Source organism: Molothrus aeneus, chromosome Z (genome assembly GCF_037042795.1).
Source record: "Molothrus aeneus isolate 106 chromosome Z, BPBGC_Maene_1.0, whole genome shotgun sequence".
NCBI classification, from domain to species: Eukaryota; Metazoa; Chordata; class Aves; order Passeriformes; family Icteridae; genus Molothrus; species Molothrus aeneus.
This window is the reverse complement of record NC_089680.1, coordinates 62,580,417-62,607,997: the sequence shown is the minus strand read 5'-3', so window position 1 is coordinate 62,607,997 and position 27,581 is coordinate 62,580,417. Positions and strand designations below refer to the sequence as shown.

The 27,581-nt window shown below is 36.2% G+C and overlaps 1 protein-coding gene across 3 annotated transcripts in view; it reads right to left on the bottom strand.

Annotated features, from left to right (window-relative positions):
* The window catches only part of TRPM3 (transient receptor potential cation channel subfamily M member 3), a 385,669-nt gene that overhangs the window by 115,213 nt on the left and 242,875 nt on the right, over positions 1-27,581 (bottom strand). For all 3 annotated transcript variants that reach the window (XM_066568608.1, XM_066568609.1, XM_066568607.1), the window contains exons 2-6: positions 20,570-20,649; positions 19,722-19,926; positions 11,446-11,659; positions 8,242-8,366; positions 1,887-2,058 (exon numbers count right to left, since the gene is read on the bottom strand). In XM_066568608.1, the coding sequence (XP_066424705.1) occupies positions 1,887-2,058; positions 8,242-8,366; positions 11,446-11,659; positions 19,722-19,926; positions 20,570-20,649 (796 nt within the window). The remainder of the gene's footprint in view (positions 1-1,886; positions 2,059-8,241; positions 8,367-11,445; positions 11,660-19,721; positions 19,927-20,569; positions 20,650-27,581) is intronic.

Sequence of the window (27,581 nt, the reverse complement as noted above, 5' to 3'; positions counted from 1 at the left end):
AGTCGCCCTCTTTTAAAGCAAAGAAAAACAAAACATTGCAGAAACATTCTGGACGCCACTGAACCAAGACGTAAAAATCTTATAGGCAGGCTTCTTTTTGAACAATTTTTTCACGTTTCTATTTTGAGGAAGTGCTGTGAGATCCAAGTATCTTTGTGTTTATAAGAGAGAAAAGGAGTGAGTGGTTAAATGGTGGACAGTCTCTGTCAGAAAGGAAAATGAAAAGGAGGATGCTTACTTTTGTTTGTGGGGCATACTGCAGAAAGAAACCAGAGAAGAGAAGTTCTTAATTTTTTTTAGATGTTTGAAGAAGTCAAGCAAGCATTTGACTTGAACCAGCAAAGTCTCTAGTTTCATCTATCAGTCACTTTTTAAAAGATAAGGCTCTTGACCAAATCTGAATTTAGTTAAATCTCTAAAGAGATTTATTTTTTAAGATAAGATTTTACCACCAAAATATTGTGATGTAAACTGTAAAAGCTCATACTTTTCTTTTAAAGGCCTTCAAAATAACTGCTGTTTATGACAGAATTTTATGTATTTTCATGATATGCCATTTTCAAATGTGCCTTTTTGCTGCTGGTCAAGCAAGGATTAGATTACACCATCTTCATTTTCTAAGGAAGCTCCCAGGCATGCACCCACTGCTTGTGGTGCATGCATTTTGTGCAAATCTACGTAGTGCTCTCCGAGAAAAAACAGTGTAACTGTGATAGCCTAAAAACAATAAGCTTCTAGTGAGTGAAGTTCATGCAGTGCTGTTGAAGGCTGTAAGTGGCACAACATTTTAATTTAAAGATTGTATTCATCATACAGAAAACTTTATCAAGCATGAAGAACATTCTAGTTTATGTTCACTCAATTGGGCCTGCCTGTAACTCCTTGTCATCTGATGTCTGAGAGCTAAATGCTTTTCCTAGTCTCATTCCAGTTCCATGTACCTGTCACAAAAAGTTCCACCATTCCTCAAAATTGCATGTTTCAAGAGAGTTATTAGCAGAAAGGCTGCATATGATCACTTTTGAAAAACTAGATCTGTTTTATTCCTAAAGAAATCTTATGGAGGCACAACACTGATGTTTATTTGCAAGACCAAAACAATAATTGAAATTAAGTCCCCATCTTAAAGCATGTGTACACTACATCAAGCATCAAGCGTGGGTACACTACATAAATAATAATGTTAGTAGTGAGATATCATATTTTATTTTATCCATGCAGAATGCTTATTTAGGTGATTATTTTTTCTTTTAGGTAGGAAAGTAGTACATGAAAAGAAAAAAAATATATCTTTGAGAGAAAAACTGGGGCTGCAGTCTGGTCATGATGTGATATCATCAGAGTTGCAAAAGATGAAGTGGAAGTAACACCTAAGTTCATAACTCAGCTGTCTGGCTTTGGCTAATGACAGCTGCCTAGGAGAAACTAATAAACACAGTGCAAAGGTATAGCAGCACCTTTATGGAACACTCTCACTGCCAATAAATATCAGTGTCTCTTCAATCTGCAAAACACTTATAATAAAAAACTCTCCCTTACATTTTGTTACCCTTTTCTGTAACTGTTCTAATTTCACCTTATTCTTTACTAAATGAAGGAGAACCTAACTGTACAAAGTTCTAAGGAAGAGCGGCTACCAAAGACCTCAGTGGAATCTGAAACATAGCAAATACTGCTTGAAACTTAGCAGAAACAAATCTAGCTATTTCTGCTGTGCAGTCTAAAACCCATTGCACTCTAAAATAAAATTTTATATCTTTGTTCATTATTTGCTTTCCTTAGATCATGGTCACCATAGACAGTAGAACCAAATGTGCAGAATTATTGCTTCTTTATACTGAGTGGTTTTTGCATTTATAAAGCAATACAAGCAACATGTTACTCACTTGTATTTATCTTCTGAAGTGAAATGTGCTTTTCCAGGTGTCTGCGAAGCTTTACCTCTGCTCCATATTTACCAGTAGTACCATTGTCAGCCAAAATAAAATGAGAATGCATGCTGTTGAGCACTGTCAGCTTGCTCATGGGATTGGACATCGTCTGGTATGGTCGGACCACCTGCATTTTAGAGACAGAGGAAAAAGAAGGTTCACTTAACAGAAGAGCCTTTGAACCAAATCAATTACAAGATATGAGCTGACAAGATGAAACAAAAGAAAAAAATCAAAATTAAAGTACTGCACTTGAGTACTACTGTCTTTTGTGTGTAAAGTAAAAAATTACCTTAGTAATTTTTTACTTTACACACAAAAAAAGTAAAGTAGAAAATTACTTTAACACTTCCCTTTCAGATGCAGACGTGGCTTAAAGGGTTTTCCATGGAAATCTGTTTCAATAATATCAATGCTCATTGCTTCCTTTAAATTCCATCTACTGCTCCAAAGGTCTGGGTGCCTACACACACACTGTACACCCTGTCTGATGCCGACTATCTAGACAGCTGGTATAAAATCTCACCTTGCTCTGACCAAATTCTTTGATTTGTCCTTCACAGACCCCATCCAGCATCATGCCTCCAGTGCTGGCTCATGCAGAACCACCAGCACAGGAGATACACAAATACAGGTGAGTTCCACACTTGGAGAGGTGTGCATACATGTTATTACATCCCATTTTCAATTTTCTTGGAAAAACTATTGGCCCACTCCTAGCATCAGAGAAAGGGCAGTTGTGTGTGTTCACAATGGCTTTAAAAATTTTCTGTTCAATGGGAGCTTGCTTCACTTCCTTTGATTTGACTTCATCAGGAGAAACTGTGCAGCAGACTGAGTAAATTGCCACAGAATTATCCCACTCATAGCTACCAGACAGACCAAATATTAGCATTAGCCACATTTGGCTGTCAGCTGCTTTGGTGGGTGTCTATTGACATAAGCAAGACTGTACTAACACAGCAAAAGAATTGGTGTTGTGTCAAGGCATTCTGACTGATACTTCAAAGGTTTTCTAGCAATACTATTCCTTGCCTTTCTTAAGTATGTCTTGTCCTTTTGGAGAGACAAAACAGAAAATCCATAAAATGAAGAAGTGATGTAAGGACTTGTTAGAAAACTCAGCTGAGCTATCCTTCATTTGCAAGGAATTTTCTTCAGAGTTCTGATATCATTAAGTTTTCAGATCTTGTGTTTTTAATGCACAAATATGTACACTCAAAATCTGACATAGATGCTTGCAGACAGAAATATAATAGGTTTTGATTTATTCCTAAGCTTTTCTCTCTCTTTAATTCTAAAGACATCTCCAGTTCAGACACAATTCTTTAAAAATAATATGTGTTAGCAATTCTTTAGCCAGAGATCTCTCTCTCTATATTATTTTCATTTGCAAATGTCTGTCTAAATTTGATCAACTCTTAGCCAGCAAGGAGAAATACACAAACTTCTTTTGCTGTTATAAACTGTCATAGAAACATATAAAGGGTACTCTGTAAGCTCTTCATCCTGCAAAAGGAGGGAATAGGTCTGAGAAGACCTAGAGGGCAGCTGGCCAACAGCAAGGGAGTGCACTACACTCTGTGAGAATAGGTGATAGCTCTGGCTCAGATTTTTTTATGCTGTTTCTTTAGGTAACTCATTCATAGCAATTTGTTCTACAGCTGCACATGACAACAAATATCAATACACTGCTGGAATGTCTTTAATAGCTAGCTTCTTCAGATACAGAAACCATGTAGCACATGGCACTGTCAGAAAGAGAAGGAAGGTTCTTTCTCACATCCCTAAGAATGAAATAAAATCAAATTAAAACAGTGCAGATTTTCTAAACTGTTATCTACCCCATCTCTTAATAAATGGACACCAGCAAGGCCTTACAGAAGGGGAGTCCCTTGAGTTGTATGAGTACAGGCCACCATGCAGAAAATTCTACTGGCAGCTTGTGGTTTGTTCCTGAGAGCCGCAGCTCAAAGCTTTCTAACTGTGACATCTTGATCTGCAGCTTTAATGAGCTGCAGTACTGAAGCCTTCATATATTGGCTCAGTAATGCTGCTGCAGGACAGATTAGGAAGCTATGCTTTTGTTCTGCGCTTAGGTACAAAGTAATAAATTTAATGGATGTGAAAAATGAGACTACAATTATTTTCAATTGACCTGTTCACAGCATGCACAATTCAACAACTGAATTATTTTTTTTTAACAATAATTTTTCTCAAACCATGCTGTGAGACTTTTCCTGAGAAAAGGATAGACAAAGTCTTCAGGAAGTAAGAACATACTAGGCTTTGAGGCTACTTCCTTGAGGTTACTTGCTCTTTCACAACATTCAGCAGATTTGTGATTTCTGTCTCTTGCAGTTTCCATTCCTCTGTTTCTTTTTCAATCCCTTGCATTTTACAAGCAATTTAAATAGTTGGAAAAAACTATGACTAAACTAAGCTGTCTCAGCCTCTTTTTACAGATATAGAATTGCATGACAGTTTGGGCTGGAAGTGACCTTAAAGATGACTCAGTTGACCTTAAAGACCGCTCACCATGGGCAGGGACACCTCCCACTAGACCAGACTGCTTGAAGTTCCATCCAACCTAGCAATGAGAATAGGGAGAATAGGGAATAATGTCTCTTGACATCTTCCTCTGTAGAGCTGAAAGGAATAGTTTGTGCTCAAGACAATCCCTCCAAATAGAGTTTAATGAATGTGACATCAGCCATGCCGTGAAGCAGTATTCATGCTGCATGGGCTGAGGGAATTCTGTAAGTAGGTGAGTGGCTGGGCTGACCGCAGCCCTTGCCTTTGCACCCTGAGGTGGCAGCGAGCTTGAATGAGAAGCATTGTTCTTCTTAGATTCCCTGCAGGCACATGATACTCAACATAGAAATTTGAAAAATCTCTCAGGGTAGCTCACCATGACAACGAGCCTGCAAGTGCCATGTGAACCAGTGCATGAATCTGTGCAGTCTATGTGGAGGCAAAGAGTTTGTGACAAACAGTGAGCTCAAAGTAGTGATGAAAAAAGAGATGTATGCCTTGCTTCTCAAGGAGTAGCAGCTGTTGTTCAAATCAAGCTATTTCTGCAGCCTTGTTCCTCTGGAGCATACCAGGGAACGGAGAAGTTCCTGATTTAATGCAGAGGTTCCTGGACCTTTTGGTTCATGGTCAAAAATTCTCCACATATGCTACAGATATGCTAGCCTGTATCTTTGCCTCTGGTCTCCTACTGAGGTGACTTGGAATTAAACCCAAATGAGGACTGAACAGACCCTGAAAGTAGAGACATGCATACTACAATGACTTACAAAGTGTACTCTTTTAGAAGGGAGAATGGTTCAGTGTGTAGGAAGAAACTTGTTTATAATCACAGTTTTCTCCAAGACTGAGCAAGCCACTTTGCTTTCTCAGTTCTATCAGAAGATATGGGGAAATAAGGCAACTAACTCCCTTGTGTCCTTTGTTTCTAAATAAGAATCTGAGAGTGTTAAGAATTGCACTACTTTCTGATATATTGCTTTTACAGTACTGGAGTAAGACATATGTCTTTAGGGATCTTTAAACATCACAATATAACAAATAGCAAACAGCAATAATATTTCTTTTAACTTGGTCAGTTTTATTTATGGCTCTGAGGAAGTCCCCCAGGATTCCCAAAGGCTGACTGACTTGGAAGGGGTGGTAAATACAATTAAAGCCCTTGGCTCTGGCTTCTGGATCCATAAGGCTGAGGTATTAGCAGAGGAACACCTCTGCTGAGCATGCCTCCCTTGCCATGAGGCACAGGGAGGCCACATGTGCTGGGGCATGTGCAATGACCACAGCTCCCCCTCTGCACCCCCTGTCCCTCCAAAACCCATGACTACAACAGTCTTCTGTCTCTATCTGATGCTGGAAGGGTGTGTTTTTATAACTCTTCAGTTCTGATCATAATTTAACTAGACATAGTACATAGGCATAAATCCACATTGATGCCGGAATTCACCAAGTCTTTTACTACTGGTAGACTTTTTCCCCTCCTTGTATAATCCTTTGTGGCCTTTGCTTCTTGCTTAATGATGATTCATTTTACATGCTTAGGGTACTATTTACATTTCCCCTTCTTGGTTCATTTCACAGCATTCACCTCTAATGAACCAGTCAATATAGCACACTTTGATTTTTAAAAAGCTTCCAAAACAGCTTCCTCACGAAATGCTTCTAAAGAAACTGCATGCATTCAATAAGAGAGAAAGTCCTTTGAGGCATAAGTAACTGAGGAAAGCTGGGAGGAAGCGTGGGAAAACAGTGAGAAGGAAAAGGTAATTTTTGTGAAGGCTCTTACTAAGAAGATTTAGTGACCTAAGTGGCCTACCTCAAGCTGTGTTATATTCTGTTTGACATAGGTGTGAGGGATTTGTGATTAATTAGAGGGCAAAAAGCTTACAAATATTTCACTGGACTAAAGTCTTCATAAAACAGCCTGATGAGGTAATTAAATGGAAAATGAAATTTGATTTCAATAAGCATAAAGCAGTATCATTAGATGTGCATCAGAGATGGATAAAATCAGAAGTGCTTCAGCATTACATCATGCCATTGATCAATATTTTTATAAAACTATTTGGGGCCAGGAGGTTGAGAGAATAAATTTTCTATTGTCTATCAGAGGTATAGTTTGAAATATTTTTGTCTTAGTGATGACCCTGTAATTGTAACCCTACAGACATACTTGTGTCTGGCTTAATAGAAGACCCTACTCAAATAAGTTGTAACTTTATATTGAACTTTTTTCATTTTGTATTTGATGATCACAGTAAGTATTAAGTCTTTTATGATTTAATCAGAAAGGCTTTTTTTTAAAAAAAAGTTGTTTATTTTAAAATAAAATTACCAAAAAACTTCTTGGTTTCCTGATAAATTGGAAGGATATTTAGAGGAAAGCATTGCTTAAAGAAATCAGAAGTCAGGGGAGTTGCTCCACTTGGCTGGAACATCTGGGAAATCATGGGGTTTTTTAGCTTTTTCTGCAAAAGAAGGCTCCAGATCCCCTTAAACAGGCAGTGACTGCCTCAGAACTGAGGTAACTTTGCAACAGGAGGAAAAAAATAATAAAGAAATAGGAATGTTTGGAAATTCATGGCTAATTTTAGGGTTTTCTTAGCTTTGTTCCTGCTATGTTTCCAGAACCCCATGCCTAATCACTAAAGACTATATATTTGAAAATAATGTGTACATTACACTTCTTTAAGAAGATACAATGCATCCTTGTGATTTTCTTTTTCTGCTAATTACCTTCTGCACTGCACCTCAGAAGAGTTCATCGGTGACTCAGAATTACTGTGGCAAAGTCTGATCATGCTTTTTTTTTGGTGGTATTAGAGCACAAAACTCCATGCTAATACACTTCCCCCCAACAGTTGTACTTTCATAGTGGATTGCAATAAATTCCAGTTGGATAATTTCCTTTATAATTTCATTGTAACTCCCCTGATTTAAAAGATATTAGAATCTTCTTCCCCTTCCCAACTTGGACATGGATACAGAACATACAGAGAAGAATGTTTTAGGCTAATGAAGACTAGGAAGAAGTTCTTTATGCAGATTTAAAACTGTATCTCTTCCACTCACTAGTTAGTCACTAGTTCTCAGGCAGATTTCTTAGGAATGAACCAGAAGAAAGAACAAAATGCATTCAGAAAAGTTTCAGATAACAAATAACCAGTGCAGATGAACCATTCATATATTTAAAATTGAGGAGTTAATCTTACTGTATTACAATTTTAAAAGAGAAGAATGGTGTGAAAGAAGAGGAGAAACACCCATCCTGTCCTTCAGAAAGTGGCTGAAAGTGAATTATTTGAAGTGTCGCTCTTATCTACAACACCCAATAAGACCTTTCAAAATTACATCAATAAAAATTTATGGAGGGAATATATTCTAAGGAGGATAGCCTGAATTTTTGAATTTGAAATGAAACCAAGGCATTATAGTATTGTTTGAAAATAAACCAGATTTCAAGTTTTGCAATCAGTATTTTCTTAAGCACCTTTCCGGGGTCATAAAGTTCTAAGGATGAAGCTTTGATATATTTTTAAGAATAGCTTTTAATGAATTGCCCTTATAATTTATTTTTAAATAACATACAGTACAGAATTTTTAATGCTGCCATGGCAAAACCTGCCATCAATCCTAATGGAAAACCTGTGTATATATTGACTTTTTGCTGCAGATAAGATTTCTAAGAGAAATTGCTAAGTGAGGGATGGAGAGGACAGGAAAAATAACTGTAGGATTTATAGATACTGGAGGTCATCCATGTCTATATAGGTCTTACATCTTTGCCAATCAGATCCTCTTGGTTTTCCACAATCCCCCAGGGAGCTATACCGATGGTGCAGATCTTCCCTCGAGATTTTGAGGCATGATCTTTCAGGGCATCTCCAACATGCCGAATAACCCCTGGCAAAGAAGGAGCATAAAACAGAAATTCATAATTATGTATTTTTCATTCATTACCATATGGATTTTATATAGACCTGTTTATTTTAGGGAATACCTGTGCCTATCCTTACAATTAAGTAAAACTATGAACACAGTCCTATTTCTTATTAATTTCCATTAATCCATTTTATTGAATCCAAAAGCTACTAAATGAAGTAATAGGAAAAAATACACAGCTTTAGAAAGAAGAATGGAAATGCTGACTGTTCACTGCTGCTTATTTGTCTGCACTTGTGCTCACATGTGCACGCAAGCATTTGTGTATTTCCAAGCACAGAAAGAAGCACAGGAATTAGTTGTGCTCCCCGCTCCCCACCCCCCAACTCCCTCAGAAGTGCAGCTCATACACAAAGGCTCCCAATCAAGGATGGAAATGTGAAAACATCATTATGCTACTCTGTGATGAAGCTATTTTGCCACTCTTTCCAAACAAACTCAGTCACCTGAGATAGCTTCCAGCAGAGTATTAGTACCGGCCCTGGGAATCAGTGAAAAAACAGAAATTAGTACAGAGAGAATGGCTACTTCCCAGTGTTCTTCCAAGGGCTTCTTGCTTACCCCAGACCAGCTTTGGCAGTGTTTCAGTGGTATCTCTGTGCAAAGGACAAGTGTCATTTCTCCTTTTTTTAAAATTAAACAATCTTTTAAATTATTAATTTAAATATTTTTAATTATTAATTTAATCTATCTATTAAAAACTATTTTTAGAATGTAGCTGCACTGAAGCAGACCTGTGGGTTTGCTGCAGACGTTGTCTGATTCTCAGTTGCTGAGTTTCCATGTTGTTTAAATTTTACAATTTCAAGATGACTGGATAGAAATTACAGTCACACAATTGTTAGGATTTTGGTTTTAGTTTTCTGAACTTTAAATGACTGTAAATGTAAGAAAACTCCCCACAACCTAACACATCCTCTGTGTCCTTGAGTCTAGTATTCTTCCTGTGGTGGAAGGTTAAAAAATCCCAACCCTGTACCTGCCATCAGCTATGAACTAAGCTGTTATCCAACAGCCTAAAGGATTTAAAGCAGAAAATCTGCCCAGACTGCAAAAATTTCTCTTGTTTAGAATAATCAATTTTCAGCATGACATGAATATTCAGAACAGTCATGTTTATAGCCAGGTATGCTCTGTCTCTCCCACGTCACTGATTCTCAGTCCAACATCAGTATTTCAGCACATTTCAGTTATAATTTTCATTAAGAGAAACTCAATTTTAATATTCATCTTCAACAAAAGATACTGTACCAAGAAATTCTCAGTTTTTATGATTTCACAAATAATTTTCAGCTATGCAGTTTGAAAACCTAGTCATTGAGCAATCAACAGCTTTCCTCCAGAAATTAAAAACAACAATCAGAGAGTACTGACATTGAAAAATTTCTTTTTAAATTGTTTGTTTTTAAAACAGCAGAGAGACACTTGAACTACATTGTTTTGTCTAGGAAAAACAGTTCTTTCCAACAGCATTTATGATGACTTTCCTGGTTCATTTGGATTGTTTTGGCATTTGCAAATATGAGGATTTGAAAAATGGTAGGAAGCAGTTGTGCATTTACCAAGTCCAAGTGTTGTCATCTGTCCTTTTTTAAAAAAAAATCTATATTTCGATTTCTACATTTGCTCTGCTAATCAACTGCGTTAAGTGTATAACACATACATTCTTCTGATGTTATTCTAACATAAAGCTTACATCTGTCTTTGCCATCATTATGACAAGAGTATCTGACAACTAATATAATTACCACCAGATTGCACAGATCAAAATTAACCTGATTTTATTCTTTATTTTAAAGATATGTGGGGCATATTACATTTGTGTCTGTTCATCTAACACTCCAAAATCTATGCCTCTTTGCTTTCTTCAGGCACCAAGCCTGCCAGAATTCAAAAATTCTTTGGACAACATTCACAGACACTGGTGTGATTCCTGGGGCTGTCCTGTGCAGGGCCAGGAGCTGGACTCTTTGGTCCTTATGGGTTGCTTCCAACTCAACATATTCTATGATTCTGTGCTACTTGTAGTGCTGCTGTGATAAAACAGTACTGCTTTAAATTTGATGTGCTCTGAATACCAAGTCCAAGACTCCTATTAAGCATTTATATTCAAACATGTAGGAGTTGATCCACCATGCACTAAAATTAATGATAGAATGATTACATTGTTTTTCAGACACAGTAAGAAGATACACTCTTACTAAAGTAAAAATTATAGCTTTGTTACTGCAGCAAATGAGAATGACATAAGAATTTGCAAGTTCATGTCCTAGCTCAAAACTTTTTGCAATTGTCTGTAGCAGAACTTTTTTGACTTTTCCCTGAATCTCTCCCCCTTTCTGCCTCCTTTAGGGAGGGTAACTGAGATGTCAACGCCACAATTTTCTGGCTAGGAATCTATGTTTTGCAGCTTATTCCCAAAGTGTACATGCTGTCTGCTAGCAGTGGTGGGCCAGCTGCTGTTTTGGGTCCCTAGGACACGTGTTTGGTGTATCACAGATGCTCTTTGACAAGAAATGGTAGATATTGCTCTTGATCAAAATGGAATAGCAAAAAATTAGGTTGAACTCTCTACAAGTAAGGAAGAAGTTTCCCACCGCATCCAAAACCCAGAACTTTTTTCCTTTAATACTTTGGGTTACCTGACTAAATAAAATAAGTGTCCTTTCTGGATGAAAGTGGTTTTGGTTTTATGTAAATAAGAGTTGGACTTTGACAAGTAGTCCTTCCATGCAGCTTACAGCTGATCTTATAAAGTCTTCCTTGGTAATATACAAATACAATTGCCTTGCAGGAGATTTGATTTTCAGCTCCCAAGTGTGCTTTTTATACTTTAGTGAACCTTTTATTCTGTTTTATACCTACCAGCTGCCTGGTTGGTATGAAATTTGCATTTTCTTGTTTTCACATAGTACAGAAATGACTAATAAAATAAAACATAGAATGGCTTTCTAATGTCATAATTCCTACTTTTCCCCCCTTTTTTTTGTGATGAAGTCTCTTAGATGCCACTGTGCTTTTTTTATAATGTTGCTCTTACCTGTGTTTACTCCTCCAGTGAATATCCATGCTCCAGTTGTCATTGCAGCCTTAATAAGTCCTTTTCCAAAGACTTGTTTGAGTTTTGGCTGAAGTTCAAAATTCTGAAGCCCCCCGTGCACAGAGATGAGAAGTTTGGGGAGCTCAAGTTGCCACTCTTTGGTCATCAGATGCAGAAGAAGGTCAGGCTTTGTGTCAAAAGACACACGTACATACTGCAGGAACAAGAGCAACAGTAAAAAGTAGAGAAAAGAAGATTGGTTGTACCCACTGGTTTCTAATGCGTATTATCTGTGACCAAGAGATCACTTTTTTGATGACAAAACCAGTAACTCTTTACTACCTTGATGATTAGTTTCCTAGTTGAGAAACAAGGAATAATGGAACACTTGCACTTCACAGGCTGGACAATTTTCTTTGTTTAGGAAACTAAGAAATTAATTGTTTTAAAATCCTTAGCAATGCTTGAAAGATTAATGTTTATAATTTATAAATGCAAAAACTGGACCAAAAATATAAGAGGTCTGCCAAAGGTGACCTAGGTAGTCAGGGTCACAACTGTGTATTAACTTATACCTCATTTTCAAATTACTGAAGTCAAACCCTCAAAAGGTAAGAAATAATGGATAAAACCCCATTTCTTCAAGCACACATAAGTTTAAACTGAGCAAAACTACTAAACTGATACTTTCCAGATGAAAGAATGCTAACTATGTGCAATTTCATGATCTTGCCTTAGAAAACTCTAGATCCTAAAAGGGCTGTGAAACAAATTTGTGCTTTTCCAGTTGCTGGCCATTCTGTGCTACACATGCAACAATTTGTGCCCGGGGAGATCATACCTATCTGTGTGTGCTCAAAGATAACAACTGCATTCAAAATTCTTACAGCACTATTGTGTCACACAAATACATGTCTCTCTCTGTTACAAGCCTTTCTCCTGCTCTTTCTGTTGCTGTTTCACTAAACCCGTGACAGGGCACGTGATAACTTTTTTGATTTCCAGTTACATAGCAAAAACAGGAAAAAATCTTTCTATGTATGCTAAGATCTGGAAGGACCCTCTTAATAAAATAAAATAGGTTGTAGAAAGCACTCATTTGTCTGTCAAACTTCTGATTGAATCAATACCTATAGAGCAGCTTCAGCAGTCGTTCCCTTGATGGGTTGTCAGCACAGGCATCAGGTGCATGCCTTTGCCTTCAGCCTGCAGAATAACTTGTCCTAATTTGTTTATTGTAACATGCCAGGTAGTATAATATCCATACATATTATGTAATAATTTTGTCCCTTTTTGACATGTCTAATCAGTATTTCTTGCCAAAAGTTCATTATCTTTTAGCAATAAAAATAAAAAAAAAATAAAAAACATATGATAGTAAAGTGGTTTCCTTTCTAGTTGATTAAGAAATAAGGACCTGACATTTTTCCAGAGGAAACTGCTAATAAACAGGATTTTTTGCAAGAATGGGTTGTTGCACAGTAAACATCTGCTGGTAACATTTCTGGAACCAGAAGCCTGTTTGCACAATTAGTTGAGGGGGGGCCCAGCCAAACCGAAAGCTGATTAAGAACTTGGGAATGCACATTTACCCCAGTGCACCAGTTCTCTGCAGCAGCCAGGGAAACTCACAACAGCTACTCGACATAAAAACACAGTGTTCATGTCTGTCAAGCTCATTAATATAGATGAACTGCCTCCTCAGTAGCTACTCGGTCAATTTCCAGTGTGAAATAAAATCTTGTATGGCACCTGATCCCACTGACTAGACTGAGACATTAAAAGGGATTTGAGGGTTGTCAAAGTTTTAACACACCAGAGAGTGTGAAATAAGAAGAATGATCCTTTTTCCCTTTTTCATGTCTTAAGGGAGATCTGAGGCTGCGAAGGGCACCTGGAGGCATTCACAGACAGCATCCTCCATAGGGCAAACATGAATACTCTGTTGGTCAAACTACGGAGCCTCTGGTATGGAATCACTGGTACCTTGATCTGCTTTGTGGTGAAGACAGACTGCAAGTCTTCAGAAGATAATTAAGGTGAATTCATACTGGCAATGACCATATGTTGAAAATATATTGAAAACATGCCATTGCATCATCTGGGATGATGCTAAGATGAAGGCACAAATGGCATCAGATGTGTATTATTTAATCTGGACAGTGACTACTTTTTTCTTCGTTTTTTTATTCTTTAGATTTTTTTAAAAATACCTCAGAATGTGTGATTTCACTGTCCCTACCTTCTTAAGTCTATGTGTTACTCTTCTTATACATGAAGACCTCTGAATTCCAATAAATATAAATCTATAAAGTGATTAAGAAAGAAGTATTTTCTTGCATTTATCTGAAATGTAGACAATTTGTATTAGAAGCAACTGCATGCTTTTTATACTAAAGGAAAACCCCCTTTACACTTAGTATAATTTTACTTTACAAAGTGGAAATTTAAGGAAAAATAAATATCTAAGGTTCTTTCATGTAAATTAAAATTTAAATCAAGTAAGATAAGATTTAGTGGTTTAGAAGTTTTTGGTAAGGATGCCAAACATGATTTTTCTTTTGTGCATAGCATTCAATTTTTATGGCTATTTGAAAAATTTTTCTTCTCTTAGAGAAGGAATTTTTACTTTGGCATACTTGAATTTACTCTTTTGCCATTACTTAACATGTTAGCTAGTAAGTAAAAGAGAATTCTTCTGTCCTATTTTTAAAAGTTTACATTAAGTTATAAATCACACCTTTAAGGCCACTTTAGCCTGTAACAACAATTCTTGTCTTCCAATCTTGTAATAGAATATTTATCCCTATCAGATTTTGTTTAGAATGTTAATGAGTATTTCTTTTGTTTCTGAATTCTCTTGCTATAGCCTCTGGAGGTTACAATTTGATATAAAGATACAAAATTTGAATCTAAGCCAAACCACTATGCTGTTGTGCTATGAAATTCCATGCCTAGGGTATCTGTCAGCTGTAGAAATTACCGGTTCTAATATGGAATGATTTAGCCCTTTCTTTATGGGAGAAGTATATTGACAGGATGCAAGAATTCAGTTTTTATGTATTGGCAAATCAGAGCAAGTTAGGAAGCAAAAGTAAAGTTCTGAATCACAAAACCTACAGACTGGCCTGACTGGCATCAACACAGAACGTGAAAGGACAAAGCATCAAGCTGGAGCTGCAATGCCCATTTCATCCCAGACCAGCACGGTGGTAGTCAGCAAGAGTGCATTTGTTTCACTTTTTTTGTCAAGTGTTCTCTAAAACAAACCCATGCCCACCACCAGTCAAATGGCCAGACACTTCCAAGTTTGACTCCAGTGCTCTAGGGCAAAAGTCAAAGTTTCTGAGAAAGAGAATTACTACTCTGTTACTTAAGCACAGCTGTCTCATTAAAGTACTTGGTAAATGATTGCAGATGAGAGCATCTGTGAATAAATTAAAGAGACTCAGAATTTTGTTGTATTTCTGAAAGTAAATCTATTCAGACAACATTTTGTGATCTGATTTCTAACATTGCTCCTGTGTTTCTTTTTGGTAACTTATTTAAGTTTCTATCACTACAGATATGCCTTCAAATTAAAGACTGGTTGCCCACGGGTTGCCCCAAAAGCGTGATCCTCACCAAAGAAAAAAAAAAAATTAGATGTAATTCTCACTGAATTAAACAAAAACCTTGCTACTTAGACTGAAACCAAATTGGTTCTGTATAAGTTATTAAGTTAATTCTGCTTACGCCTTAAGGCCTAATCCTAGTTCCACTAAACAATCAGTGAAAGGACCTTCATCGATTTAAATGGGCTTTGGATAAAGGTTTTTCTTTCTAAAAGATGATGTAGAACACCATCTTTTAAATTCTGTAAATATTTTTTAAGAAGTAATTTACTATAACAGAAACAATGTTTGCTGTCTTTTCATGGTTTATGCAAGTTATATGATTATCTTTTTTTTCCTCTCAAAAGTCCTGATGACTTTTGGCATCCTATTTATACAGTTTTTATAAAACTCAATGCATTTTAAACCAAGAAAAATACCTTTTTCTGTGACTGACTTCCAAATAATAAAGTTTTAAGGATCTGAATATTAGCAACTTTTTTTAAGTAACTGTTAATGTTCATTGGAATCCTAATGATGCTCTTTCATGTTTCCTTACACCATAAGAGAAGTTAAGCAGATAACACTGAAGTAAACTTCCTTTCTTTTGCAGCTGCAAACTTATTTTAGGATTTTACTCTGCATATGAAATGTATAATTGAAATGCATTCAGTGAGGAGGAATCTATTTAACTCACCAAAGGCTTTTCAAACAGCCATCTTACATTTAACTCTGAAAAACCATGATGAAATTTTAGTTCTGCAAAGAGCAATCCTTTAAAGAAGTTTATAGACAATCTAGGCCCAGCAGTCAATAAGAGAACATTAAGGGAGGGGGTGTGTGTGTGTGTGTGTGTGTGTGCATCTACAGGCAGATAGTGTATTAAAAAAAAATAGGTTTAGTTTGCTCAAAAGCATGGTGCACAATGCATCTCAGCAATAATGTTTTAATTGGTACACTGATGAACAGAATACATTTTCAAATTTTTCAGAATATTGCCCTTAATTGGAATGGAATCACTCACATGAATTTGATAATTGCTTTCTGATTTAATAAAATGCTAGTATAGAGTTAGATAAGTGTGTTACTTAAAGCTGCAAAGAGCTGACTAGCATAAGCAGATCATATTTTATTAGCTTTCCTGTATTTTTCTCAATTTTATTTGCAAAACCCATTAATACAATTTATGTACATCCACATGCCCCTCACATCTTTTTACAGTTGTTCAATTTGAAAATCTGCTATAAAACTAAAATAATTGCAGACAAGCAAAATTGTTAATTGCATTTCTTGCATATTAATGAGATGAGTCACTTGTAAAGAAAATATGAGATTGACAGAGATCTAAATACCACAGTCTTGTTGCAGGATCATCTGTGGTTGCATGAAATGGAAGGAAAGGCCTTTTTAGTAACTGATCTTGTTTACCAGTTTTACCTAAACTCAGCTATGTGTTTCTATATAATATCCTGCACAAATTATTAAGCTATTTGTATGATTGATTTAAGGAGGATAATGCAGCTACACTGAAGATACTTTAACAACTCCATGGCATTATCAAAAGTCATCCTGTTTGGGAATTTTTGTTCTGTGTGGCTGTGGAAATGAAATTAATGGCCAGTCAGTTCTATTTACAATATGTAAACCTATATCTTTGCTGTTTTGTTCCAAATCCATGTATTCTGTTAGAATTTCAATGTAAATTAAATTTCCACAGCTAAAGATCTGTTTGTTGTTGTCTGGTGGCAACTGATATAATATTTTATCATGGAAAGTACTTACTATATATTTTGTATTAAAATCTAATTCTGTTACTTCAAATTGAGAAAATAATTATCTGTTAGTTTTACACTGAACTAGTCTGTTCCATTAATTGACTCCTGGTTTCCAAATTATAAATCTAAGTTTATGGTTCCTGTTAACAAACCCCACCCAATTCTCTGAAGTCCAATTCAGAACAATTTAACAATTTTGCTGTTAGCACAGACCAAGAAAATACTGCTCAGTTTGGTGTTTCCATAGCTTAGTGATTTTAATGTGGGGGCATCGATTTCAGGAAATAAAATAGGCAATAGATGGAAAATTTAATGCCAATTTTTCCCCTTGAGAATTTCCTTGATTTTGTCATCTTGCCAAATCTTGATGCTTTGTAAGGTTATTTTATTAGCCAATAGGTAAAATATAAACTTACCATGATTGCCAGCAAAAACCAGCTTGCACGCTATAGCGTTACTTGATAGCCATATATATATATATATATATATATATATATATATACTTGATAGTATAAAACAACATTTTTATAATTATTTATCAAGTTTTCTCCCCTTTATCTTTCTTCCTTTATCTACACTGATCAGATTCTCTGCATTTGGGTTTGAGAATGTACAGCTGAACAAGAATACTTCCAGGAGCTACTATGTACTCGCTCATTTTTTTTCAAGCCTTATTTTATCAATAAACCTCCTTTTTCCCTCCTCTGCTGAAAAAGCTGGTAGGTTCCTTTGGTTGAGCAAATTCTTGGCTTCCACAGAAACCTTTGGATTTGTTAAATTTCCTTATTTGTTAAATTTTATTATTTTATTATGGGAAAATCCTAGTACCCAGGAAATGCAAAAGTAGAGTTTAACTTTCTATTAATAAAACAGCAAAAGTAGTTAGGCAACTTTTTGACCATAGTCTACCCTAAAACAATTTTTGGGCATGGAAATATGAATACAAGGACATCTTCATGCTGCTTCTATGGCAAACACATTATAACAAAATTATTTTATCCATTTCCATTTAAATTGTTATGCTGCCTCCTTATTTGTGTTTTGGTCTTATGTAAGGCATTTTCCTCACTGGTGGAGAGCAATCACAAAACTCATTTGAGAGATATTTACTGGATTGCTTAATTTGAAGCACTTTTCCCACCAGTGGAATAATCAAATTTCAGGAGATTTTATAAGATTTTTTTAATGAATGGAGAATGTGTTTTATTCCCATGTTTTAGGTGGGGTTTAATGATTACAAAGAGATGGCATGTGCAGCTTCTTGATTCTATTTAATCTGGCAAAATAAATCTGGAGAATTTATTCTGACACAATAAATCTGGAGAATTTCCAGCAATAAATGCATTGTCTTTATCCCTAAGTTTTAACTTGTTATTTTGTTTTCTGAGAGTTTAAGTCTCTTTTTCCATTCTCTTTTTTTCTTTTTTCTAAATTGTTCATGGTTTCACTCCTGACTGCATTCTGTGACAATGATTTTCTTTCCCTTTTGCTGACTTCCAGTTTTATCTCCTCAGTTGCATTTCAACTGTACTTTGAGCACACAGCATGAAACTTAGAGCGTGTCCTGTCTCTTCTGGCACTATGACAGGACATCAGAATCCCAGCAAATATGAGAAATCCTCTAGAAGAATTGGTGTCAACAGCTTCCATAAAACCTTCATGTTTCTTGGCTCTCCAAGACTGCTTTTGTCTGGGCAGGGCTGTTTATTACTTTATAGCAATCTTCAAGGACATCACTGAAAGAGCTCTTATCCCTTCTCATAAAACTGATCCAATGCAAAGAATTGATATAAGGTTAATAACATTCATTACTGTATCTTTGGACCTCTGGCCTTGCAGATTTTTAGGTGATTGGTTATAAATTGAACATATGATGACTGTGATACTCAGAGAAATTACCTAATTTTCTGTTTCTTGGTGCAGGAGTGCTTTCTAGCTTCTCTCAAATAAGCAATCCATCTGCACAAACAGAACCATCCACTTGAAAAGTCACTCCAACTCCAGCACTTCTGTACACATCTGAGGAAAATACTTTGCCCTCGCTAGCATAATACCTGAAATTTTCACTGTTTCTACTCTCTGTTTTTTATGACAGATCTGAGTAACCTGTTGGGAAGAATTCATGCACAGAAAACAGTGGATTGCTGGGCAGGTTATTCTGCAAAGTGCCCAGGAGCTCAGCTTCTGCCCTCAAAGCCAAAGCAGTGTATTGGCCATGAAGTCCTAGGCACATACTCCTCTGTCATTCCCAAAGATCCAGTTTCTGCAGTTTAGATAGAGTCAGAGAGATTGTTCCTTTCATGTAATATTACATAGAAGAAATACACTCATGGGTTAGTGTGTGTGCTGGAAACGTATCTCCAAGTTAGCGGAGCAAAGCCTTCAGATCAATGCACTTTGGTACCGCTCCACAGGGATGGAGTAACTTCTTGATCAAGAGATTTTGTAGTTCCTAGATTAGACACTTCCTGGAGCCTCTTATTTCACTGAAATATGAACCTATACTTCCTACACACATGTATCTCCTATAAACGTCTGGAGGAAAATTAATGGGAATTTGGTATTTTCAAAATCTGTCAGCTTTACAGACACAGCCAGGAATGGGAAATCATAGATGAATTCTAAAACTCTTCAGAAAAAGAGTGATGAGTAGCCATTGGAATAAAATTAAGACAGCAGCACATTAAGGCCTTCAGCCTTCATAAAGGTAGCTCCTCTTACACTGCACTCCAGCTTTTACAGTTAATTTTGTTCACCCACTCTTTGACATGTGATACATAAAAACATACATTCCAGTCATACAGGCAATAACACTTTAGCATGAAGTTAAGAAAGAGCATTGTCCATTCTTTGTGAAGGCTTACTTTTAGCTAGCAGCATTATCTATCTAAGAGAAAGACATGGTTACCATGGCTTTATTGGAGTGGCCTCCTCCCTGGAACTCAATGGTTCCAAAGGCGTCCGTCGGGCTGAGCTGCGTGTGCTTGCTGATGGACCACTTCTCCGACTGGATGTCATTGCGAGCCAGCCTGGTTTCACTTTTCTCATTCTGAGTAACGGAGGCGCTTGGAGGCTGTCCAATGTGTTGGCCTGTTAGACGCCCACAGCAACACCTATGACATTAAACAAACAGAAAACCCGAGTCATGTGCGTGTATAAACTGGACAGGGAAACAAACTACAAAAAGAACCCAACCCCTTTTCAGCTCTGCTGATCCCTTTCCTGAAGCCTTTACATATGGAAGCAACAAAGTATACATATTACCTTTTTTTCCCTGTGTCTTGTTTACTTTGGACTCTCCTGTATTTAAAAAAAACATGCTTTGTTCTAAATATGTACAAAATGAAATTAAAGAACATCTCTTTTCTTCAAGTAACATCAGGACAAGTAATCAGCTTTTGCATGGATTTGCACAAATTTTAAATTGCTAGTTTAATGCATCTATTTGCTTTTGACAGTGTTGTGTGTCATGTATCCAATTTAGGTAAATATCAGTGCACTGAATATTGAGCTAAGAAGATAAGGAAATTAAACACAGATGCTGACCCACCCTTGATTTATCTTTTTTTCTTATGAAATAAGTTTTGAAATGTAAACAAATTGTTCCCATAGGAATCCATCACTGCAGATGTAATTCAAACACCTTCTGAATAAGTTTACAAAATATTTATATCCGTATCCATACTATGCATACATATATAGAGTCACTTATTTTTTAACCAACTTTCATTTTTCATACAAGTAACATGCAATTACCTATGGGGGTCTTTGGTGCTGGGTATGATATGGACACATTCTCGCTTGTAAAATGCTCTTTCTATCCATGATTTCTGTGCCTAAAAAAGAGAAAGGAAATGCCTTGAGCTCTGTTTTTGTATTATATACAACCTTTAGTACAACTGTAGAAAAGTTTTAAACAGAAGAGGAAATTTCACTGACTCTTCAGATAAGCAGTGCATATTTTGCAGAGGGCAAACATTCCATTAGAACTATGTTTCCCTTCTAGAACTATGTTTCCCTTCTAGAACTAAGCAACCAACACAAGGTTTTAATATTCTTTTCTTTTTCACTAGCCAGATGACTTCTTTGCTATTACCATATTTTCCTAACAGAGGAAGAAATCTCTGGAGAAGAATTAACTCAAACTCTAAACCTTTCTGCATGGCAGAAAAAACCCTACACTTACTCACTAAAAACACCTCTGTTTCCATATCAGGGATACAACTAAGCCAGCTCTAATTAAAAAAACCTACAACCAGACCAACAAAATTACCTGAAACATTTTTACACTAGCACTGAGAGTACTGTTTAACACAGAGGCAGAAACTACAGTTTCTATGTGGACACTTAAAAAAATCTGTTTTTGAAACAAGACACAAAAAATTTTAACATATGTAGTCAGATGATTGGCAGGTAACCTCCAAAATAGTAGCTATGGTTGTTCATAACACTCAAGCTCCTCCATCACATATTCACAAAAAAAGCAGGAAATTTCCTGCAACACAGTCTTAATTGTCAGATACAAAAGAAGTCTTTTCAAACAGAGAGATGGGAAGGAAAGAAAAAGGGGAAAGAGAAGAACAAAGGCAAAACAAGAAAGGGGAGAATTTCAGAGCTCTGAAATATTTTTAATTATCTAGGAAATCCTCACTCCATATAATATGAGCTCTGGCAAGCTCTCTAAAACATTCACACACATAGAACTTAATAAGAAAATTTGAAGCTTTCCTTTGAAAATTTGTTTAAAACAGATTAACTTAATACATTTAAATAATAAAATTACCCACTTAACTGCACAGCATAAACAGAACTATAAACTATGGACTAGGTAAAAATTATCTGAGAATTAAGTAATGTGAAATGAACTCTAAACAATTTAAAGGAAATATGAGCATTTTTCCTTTATGAAAAGACAACTTTTGAAATTGCCTTTGTAACTAACTGATGTTCGTTTTTACTAACATCAGTTAGGATATAAAGGTAATACCTACATATTACTTTAACTAACTAATGTTACATGACTGTCAAATGTTATCTTCTTGCCCACTTAATCTGTATCCTGTTTTCCATGTTTAAAACCAGAACCGTCTGCTTCTGAAAAATGTGAAAATTACTGTGAAGTAAAGAAATTCTTGGAGTTGGTGAATGTCACTAGCACAAACTATAAAATAACATCCCAAGAATTTCTAGCTGTGTCTACTACTTACCAGTCCCAGTATATAGAATTTATTCTTCTGCTTTTTACAGAGAAAATAATTCCTTGCTGGATCCAGTGGTTACAGCTGCTATTTAGCAATATTTTATATTTAGTCTACATACATTTTTATTTGAAAAATCTGCTGGACTTAATATCTTGTAGGAATAGCAGATACCTAGGCTTACTTTCACAGTCAGGAAAAAAACCCCAAACTTAAATAAAACTGTATTTTACTGGGTTTTCCCATGGTAGCAAACAGAAGGTTAATGTGTTATAGAAGGTTGGGCAAGATATATTTTGTTTGAACAAAGTATAGTTAAATAGAAATTCTGAAAGCTATAAGAGTTATACTTCACCTAAGAGAGACTGCCTTGAGATTTAATTTATTATAACTTCTGAATATCCTTTATTAAATATATTACTGTTTTCATCCTTTTCTGCAAACAATTTGCCATGGTGAATTTCCTGGCTACATAGAAGTAATGTGTCTTTTCTAAAGGTGGTCACTAGCTAAATTATCTCAAGTTCCAGTATGAAAAGATGCTGTATCAGGTACTTCACTGAAATTTTTTCACTGGATATAAAAGCAAGATTTCAAAATGCAAGAAACTGACATTTAAAATTTATTTTCCTACTCTTTCTCATTTTTTTTGCAAGTGGAAAAGAAACACAGCTACATTAAAAAAAAAGTTAATAACAAAAAAAAAATGTGTTGGAATTTTCATCACGCTTCCTCAAAGTTAATATTGTAAAAATAATAGTCAGGTTTAAAATCTTTATTCACATCAGAAAAAGATACTTTCCAGCTTTTGGATCTCAGACAATGTACTCTCCTATCCGGCAGAGTTATGATGACAAAATATGTGATTTACTAATCTCATAATTTCTTGTCCTTCCAAATTTAAAAGAAAGCATCTGGTTGCACTGCCCCATGCCAGTTATCTTTCTGCAACAGATAGAATTTGCAATGAACTATAAAGCTCAGAGATATAATAAATTATACTACTTGCTGTAGAGTCATCATAACAGAATAACTTCAGGAAATCAATATATTAATAACTAAACTGTCTGCACTAAATTCTCACTCATAAAGCAAATTAGTAAAGTAATAAAAAGTTTAGAAGAATATAGCAAAGTATTTTCGAGACTAGTAGAGCAAGAAGCTTATCTTCTCTTTCTCTTCAAAGACTCCTTCAGTAATGGTTAATGAGATAATTTAAAGTCCATAGGGAATTCATAAGGTACACACCATACTTGAATTTGGTTTATTCAGTTTAGCTCTCCAGGTGAGTCTCTCTTTTTATTAACCTTGCTGCAAAATCTCACCAAGAACATTTTCTTTCTCTCTTTCCTTTACCTGGGTATCATTTCCTTGGCATTTGAGGTTGTCCCGGAGCAAGCCCTGCTGCCCCCGTTTCGCCGCGCCCGGTCACCGCTGATAACGCGTTTGTGCCTGGCCCCGCGCACGGCACTCGCTCTGCCCACAGCACAGCGAGCAGAGGGAGAGCCAGCAGAGCCCTCGCACCCATTAGCTGCTTGGAATGTGCTGCTGTGGGATTAGCCTTGTTAAGGGTTCACTGGGCACTCACCCATGGCCCCACAACACCGCTTGGTTTGAACATCTAATCTGACGCCAAAAGAAAAACAAATCCCTTGAGAACCTGGATTTAACTTTAACAAGGCACAAGCCTTGATGGGCTTTTTGTCTCCTCTCTGCTTTGCCCCTGAGAAAGCGAGCTGGTCAAAGTGTGATAAGATGCTCTGAGTTCTTAAGTTTGACTCAGGAAAACCAATCCATCAAAAGAAACACTGTACTAAGCTGGAAAGATCTTGAGAACACAGGAGAAACTGTTAAGCTCCAAAGAATGAAAGCAGTGTGTTTATTGGGCAACTGTGAGAAATCTATATACAGTTGAAATATATTGCAAATAATCAACAATAGCATTTTCCTAAAGAAACCGGAGTTTTGTCTCTGTTTCCCACCAAAACTGCTGTACTGTAGTGCATATAACTTTTCATAAACACAAACCTTTGTCCCACAGAAAAAAGCAGCTGCATTGTTTTCATCATAATTAAAAGCTGGTAACTTTAACCAAAAGTCAAATATTAACAAATCTGGGGACTACTTCTTTGCTGTGCCCTCTTGATATTCACACAGATGAACAACCTTTTCATATGAACATCTTAATTTTTATTTTAGTGCCTAGCAATAACATAGGTTTAGTTACTTACTTAAATGTTTTTGACACATAAAGTATTTTGACTCCTAACCCCCACCACCATATTTACATTAGCTCCTACATATGCCTACATCCCTTCCTTTCCTTATCATTAAGGTGCATGAAAAATATTCTGTCCACCCTTGGTAATGATGAATACACAAACTCAAAACTGTTCTGCATGCGCATTAGCTCTGATGGGCCCAGAATGGGCAAGGCTGAGAATATGTATCAACTTTTAAACATCTTACACTATCACACATGTGGAAAGCTTCTGCTAGGCTGGCTAATCCATGAGATTGCTTTTGTCTCTTGGTTTCCTAAGTTTTTGGGTAAAATACATACATGTGTTTTGTAAATATTAATGTATATATTAAGAATGTAGACACACACACATGTACACACACACACACACACACACACACACAAACAGACATTCTTTTCCAGCAAACCTGTGAGGTTTCTGAACCAGAGATTGCGTGCTTATCTTGTCAGATCGCTCAAACACAGGATTGGACCAAAGATGGTCTGTGGAGATTGATAAAGGTGAAGTTGGAGCCAGAAAATCAGCTAGCAAAGAGTTCAGTGAGGTAAAAAATATGATGGGGAGTCAGCAGGTTTTTGCTTGCTTTTTAACACTAGGGAATTTGGTTTGGCTGAGAGAATGGAGAAAGAGTGAGGCAAAGAAAAGAAAGATCTAATGACTGAGATAACTAAGAATTTCCATTGACTCTGAAGTGAAACTTCAGTATTTGAACCTGACAAAATTATGGAGATTGATCCTGGATTCAGGTTTCAGCTTGCAGAGTAACATGGGGCAAAAGTCACATCTTTTGTCTTAAGAACAATGGTTATATTAATTCTTACAGTGGCACTAGGACATTTTATAGGTAGGGACTTCAGAGTTGGCATACACAACTCATGCTAAGGTAATTACAACTGTCTTTGCTTATTTAAAGATGCATTAAATTAAGACTGTGTGGCAATGAAACTACCAGCACCATACTTATTTCTATTTTCTGAGGCATAATAAAGAAAGAGCCAGTACACAGAGACAGGTATTTGTTTCAATATCGTACAACTGCAAAATAGTGCTTTCAGAGTGGATGCTGCCCATTTAATGATAAAATCTTCCACCCACCTCACTGATATGAAACAAAATATTAAAATAGCAATTAGCAATGAACTCAGTACTGGCTGCTCATGGGACATGACGGCAAATACTTAAAGAAGTTTCATTGGGGAAAGAGAAGTGTTTGAAGCCTTTCTCTACTTTGCAGGGGGACAGAGAAGCTGGACAGGCAATGGAGTATTACTGAAACACATTACAGAGAGGATTAGAGGAGGATATGGTGACGGAGCAGCATCAATGCTATTGCAAACTGATGTGATTAGTATTCCTAAATCAAATGAGAAAATTCCACTGTCTCTGAATAACAACCCTATACCTGAAAATTTCTATAGCTATATTAGTACAAAGGAGGGCAATGCTTCAGCTTAACCTTATTACAAGGTGTGCTTGGGACAAATTTCTAAGCCTCATTTCAACACTGTGCAATTATAAGAACTATAAGCACTTTTATGTCATTCTTGAAGCATTAGGAATTTACCTGTCTGAACATTAACTCAGGAATCATTGGGCTGTCCCAAAAGATTTAATTTTCTAACAGAAATTTATTGCTAGTAGCCTCTTAGAGGCTGGCAATCTGACCTTTACCCACTAGAGCTGTACTTATGTATGCTTTGTTCTTTTTCTAACAAGCTTCTCAAGCACTTTATCACCAGACTTGTTACAAAAACAATGCTGAATTGTCCTGAAAACCAAGTTGTATGCAGTACAGAATAAGAGGGCATAGAATACTGTCATTTACTGTTACAGTATGTTACAGAAATTATCTCCTAGCATTGTTTACCACAGGTAATTTTTATATGGTACTTAAAAGAAATAAAGTAATTTAAAAACAATTAGGAACTTTTCATTTAATGGTTAATGATTTAGTAATTATATCTGACATTTTTCTAACTGCAAGGATGCAGAAATGAAAATGTTATGTCTTTGCTAATGCTACAGTGGAAATGTGCATTTATGCTTTATATAGACATTATATGGAAAAAGCATATGTCATTATTATCCATGCTATGACAATTTGACAGAAAGCTTAACAGATATTTTAAAAAGAACTTGGAGAATGATTAGATCCAAAATTGGTGTAGACATTCAGGTTCCTACAGGCTTCTTAAGATCTGTAGAAGTGTAAGGGGAAAATTTTAAAGAAAATGTCATTAAAATGAAGGATATAATGTAAAGAACACTTTCAAAAAGTGATTCCCTTTTATGCGTCTTAACATATGAAAGCCTACCAACTTAATTCATGAGGTTTCCTCAGATACATATTTATGATTTCACGAAAGTTGCTGTGAGTTTAAAATTCTTTAAATAAGGAAATAAACCCTTTCTAATAAGAAAGATTTACTTGATCCCTAAACCTAGACAGGTTCATCTAGACCTCTGTTTGATCCTTACCAGTGTCATAAATAGGGGCTATAAGACAGGGAAAGCACATCAAATGTGTATATTGCTTTCCCCTAGGACTTCTTCAGCTAACAATTATCCTCTGCTCATGGACTTTCTGCATATTTGTGATTTCTACATGCTCTGTAACTCTTAATGGGATTTCTCCTACCAACTTGCCTGCTGATTTCTTTCAGCTTCTTCACCTCTTTCTCCTTGCTGCAGAGGGAAACACTTCCTTCTGTTTGTTTTGAATGTGACTCCTCATACTTTCCCATTGCAGAGAGAAGCACTGAACCCTCAGTTCCCACCCATCCTCTTCATACCAGTCATGGTTTTCAAGATACTTTCTGAAGTAATTTTTTTCCCCAGATTAATCATTTATCAAGTATCCCATTCACACAGAAACCGTTTATTATCTTTTATCATCCTTGCTGCCCCCTCTCCAAACCTGTTTCATCTTGATTCTTCTTTTGGGAGGAATCAGAGCTGTGCACCAATGGTGGCCTGGCTACAGATTGCTGTTGTGGCAAGTGGATATTCAGTAGTTTGGTATCTATTTCTTGCCTAGTAACTCTCATAAAATATTGATTTTGTTTTCTTGACCATCACAACTGAGCACTGTGGTATACTTTCACAGAAGTATCTGGCTAAACCCCAATATATCCCTTAAGTGTAGTAAAGAATTTACAATATTAATGGTGAAGAAGAGCTATAAAAATCAAGCTGTTTTAATCAAATCTTTATTACAGAGCAGTAATAAACCTATATGACGTTCTAATTTATGTCAAATGCAGCTTAAAAATCATAATAAAAATGATATAATGCAAATCTGTAGCT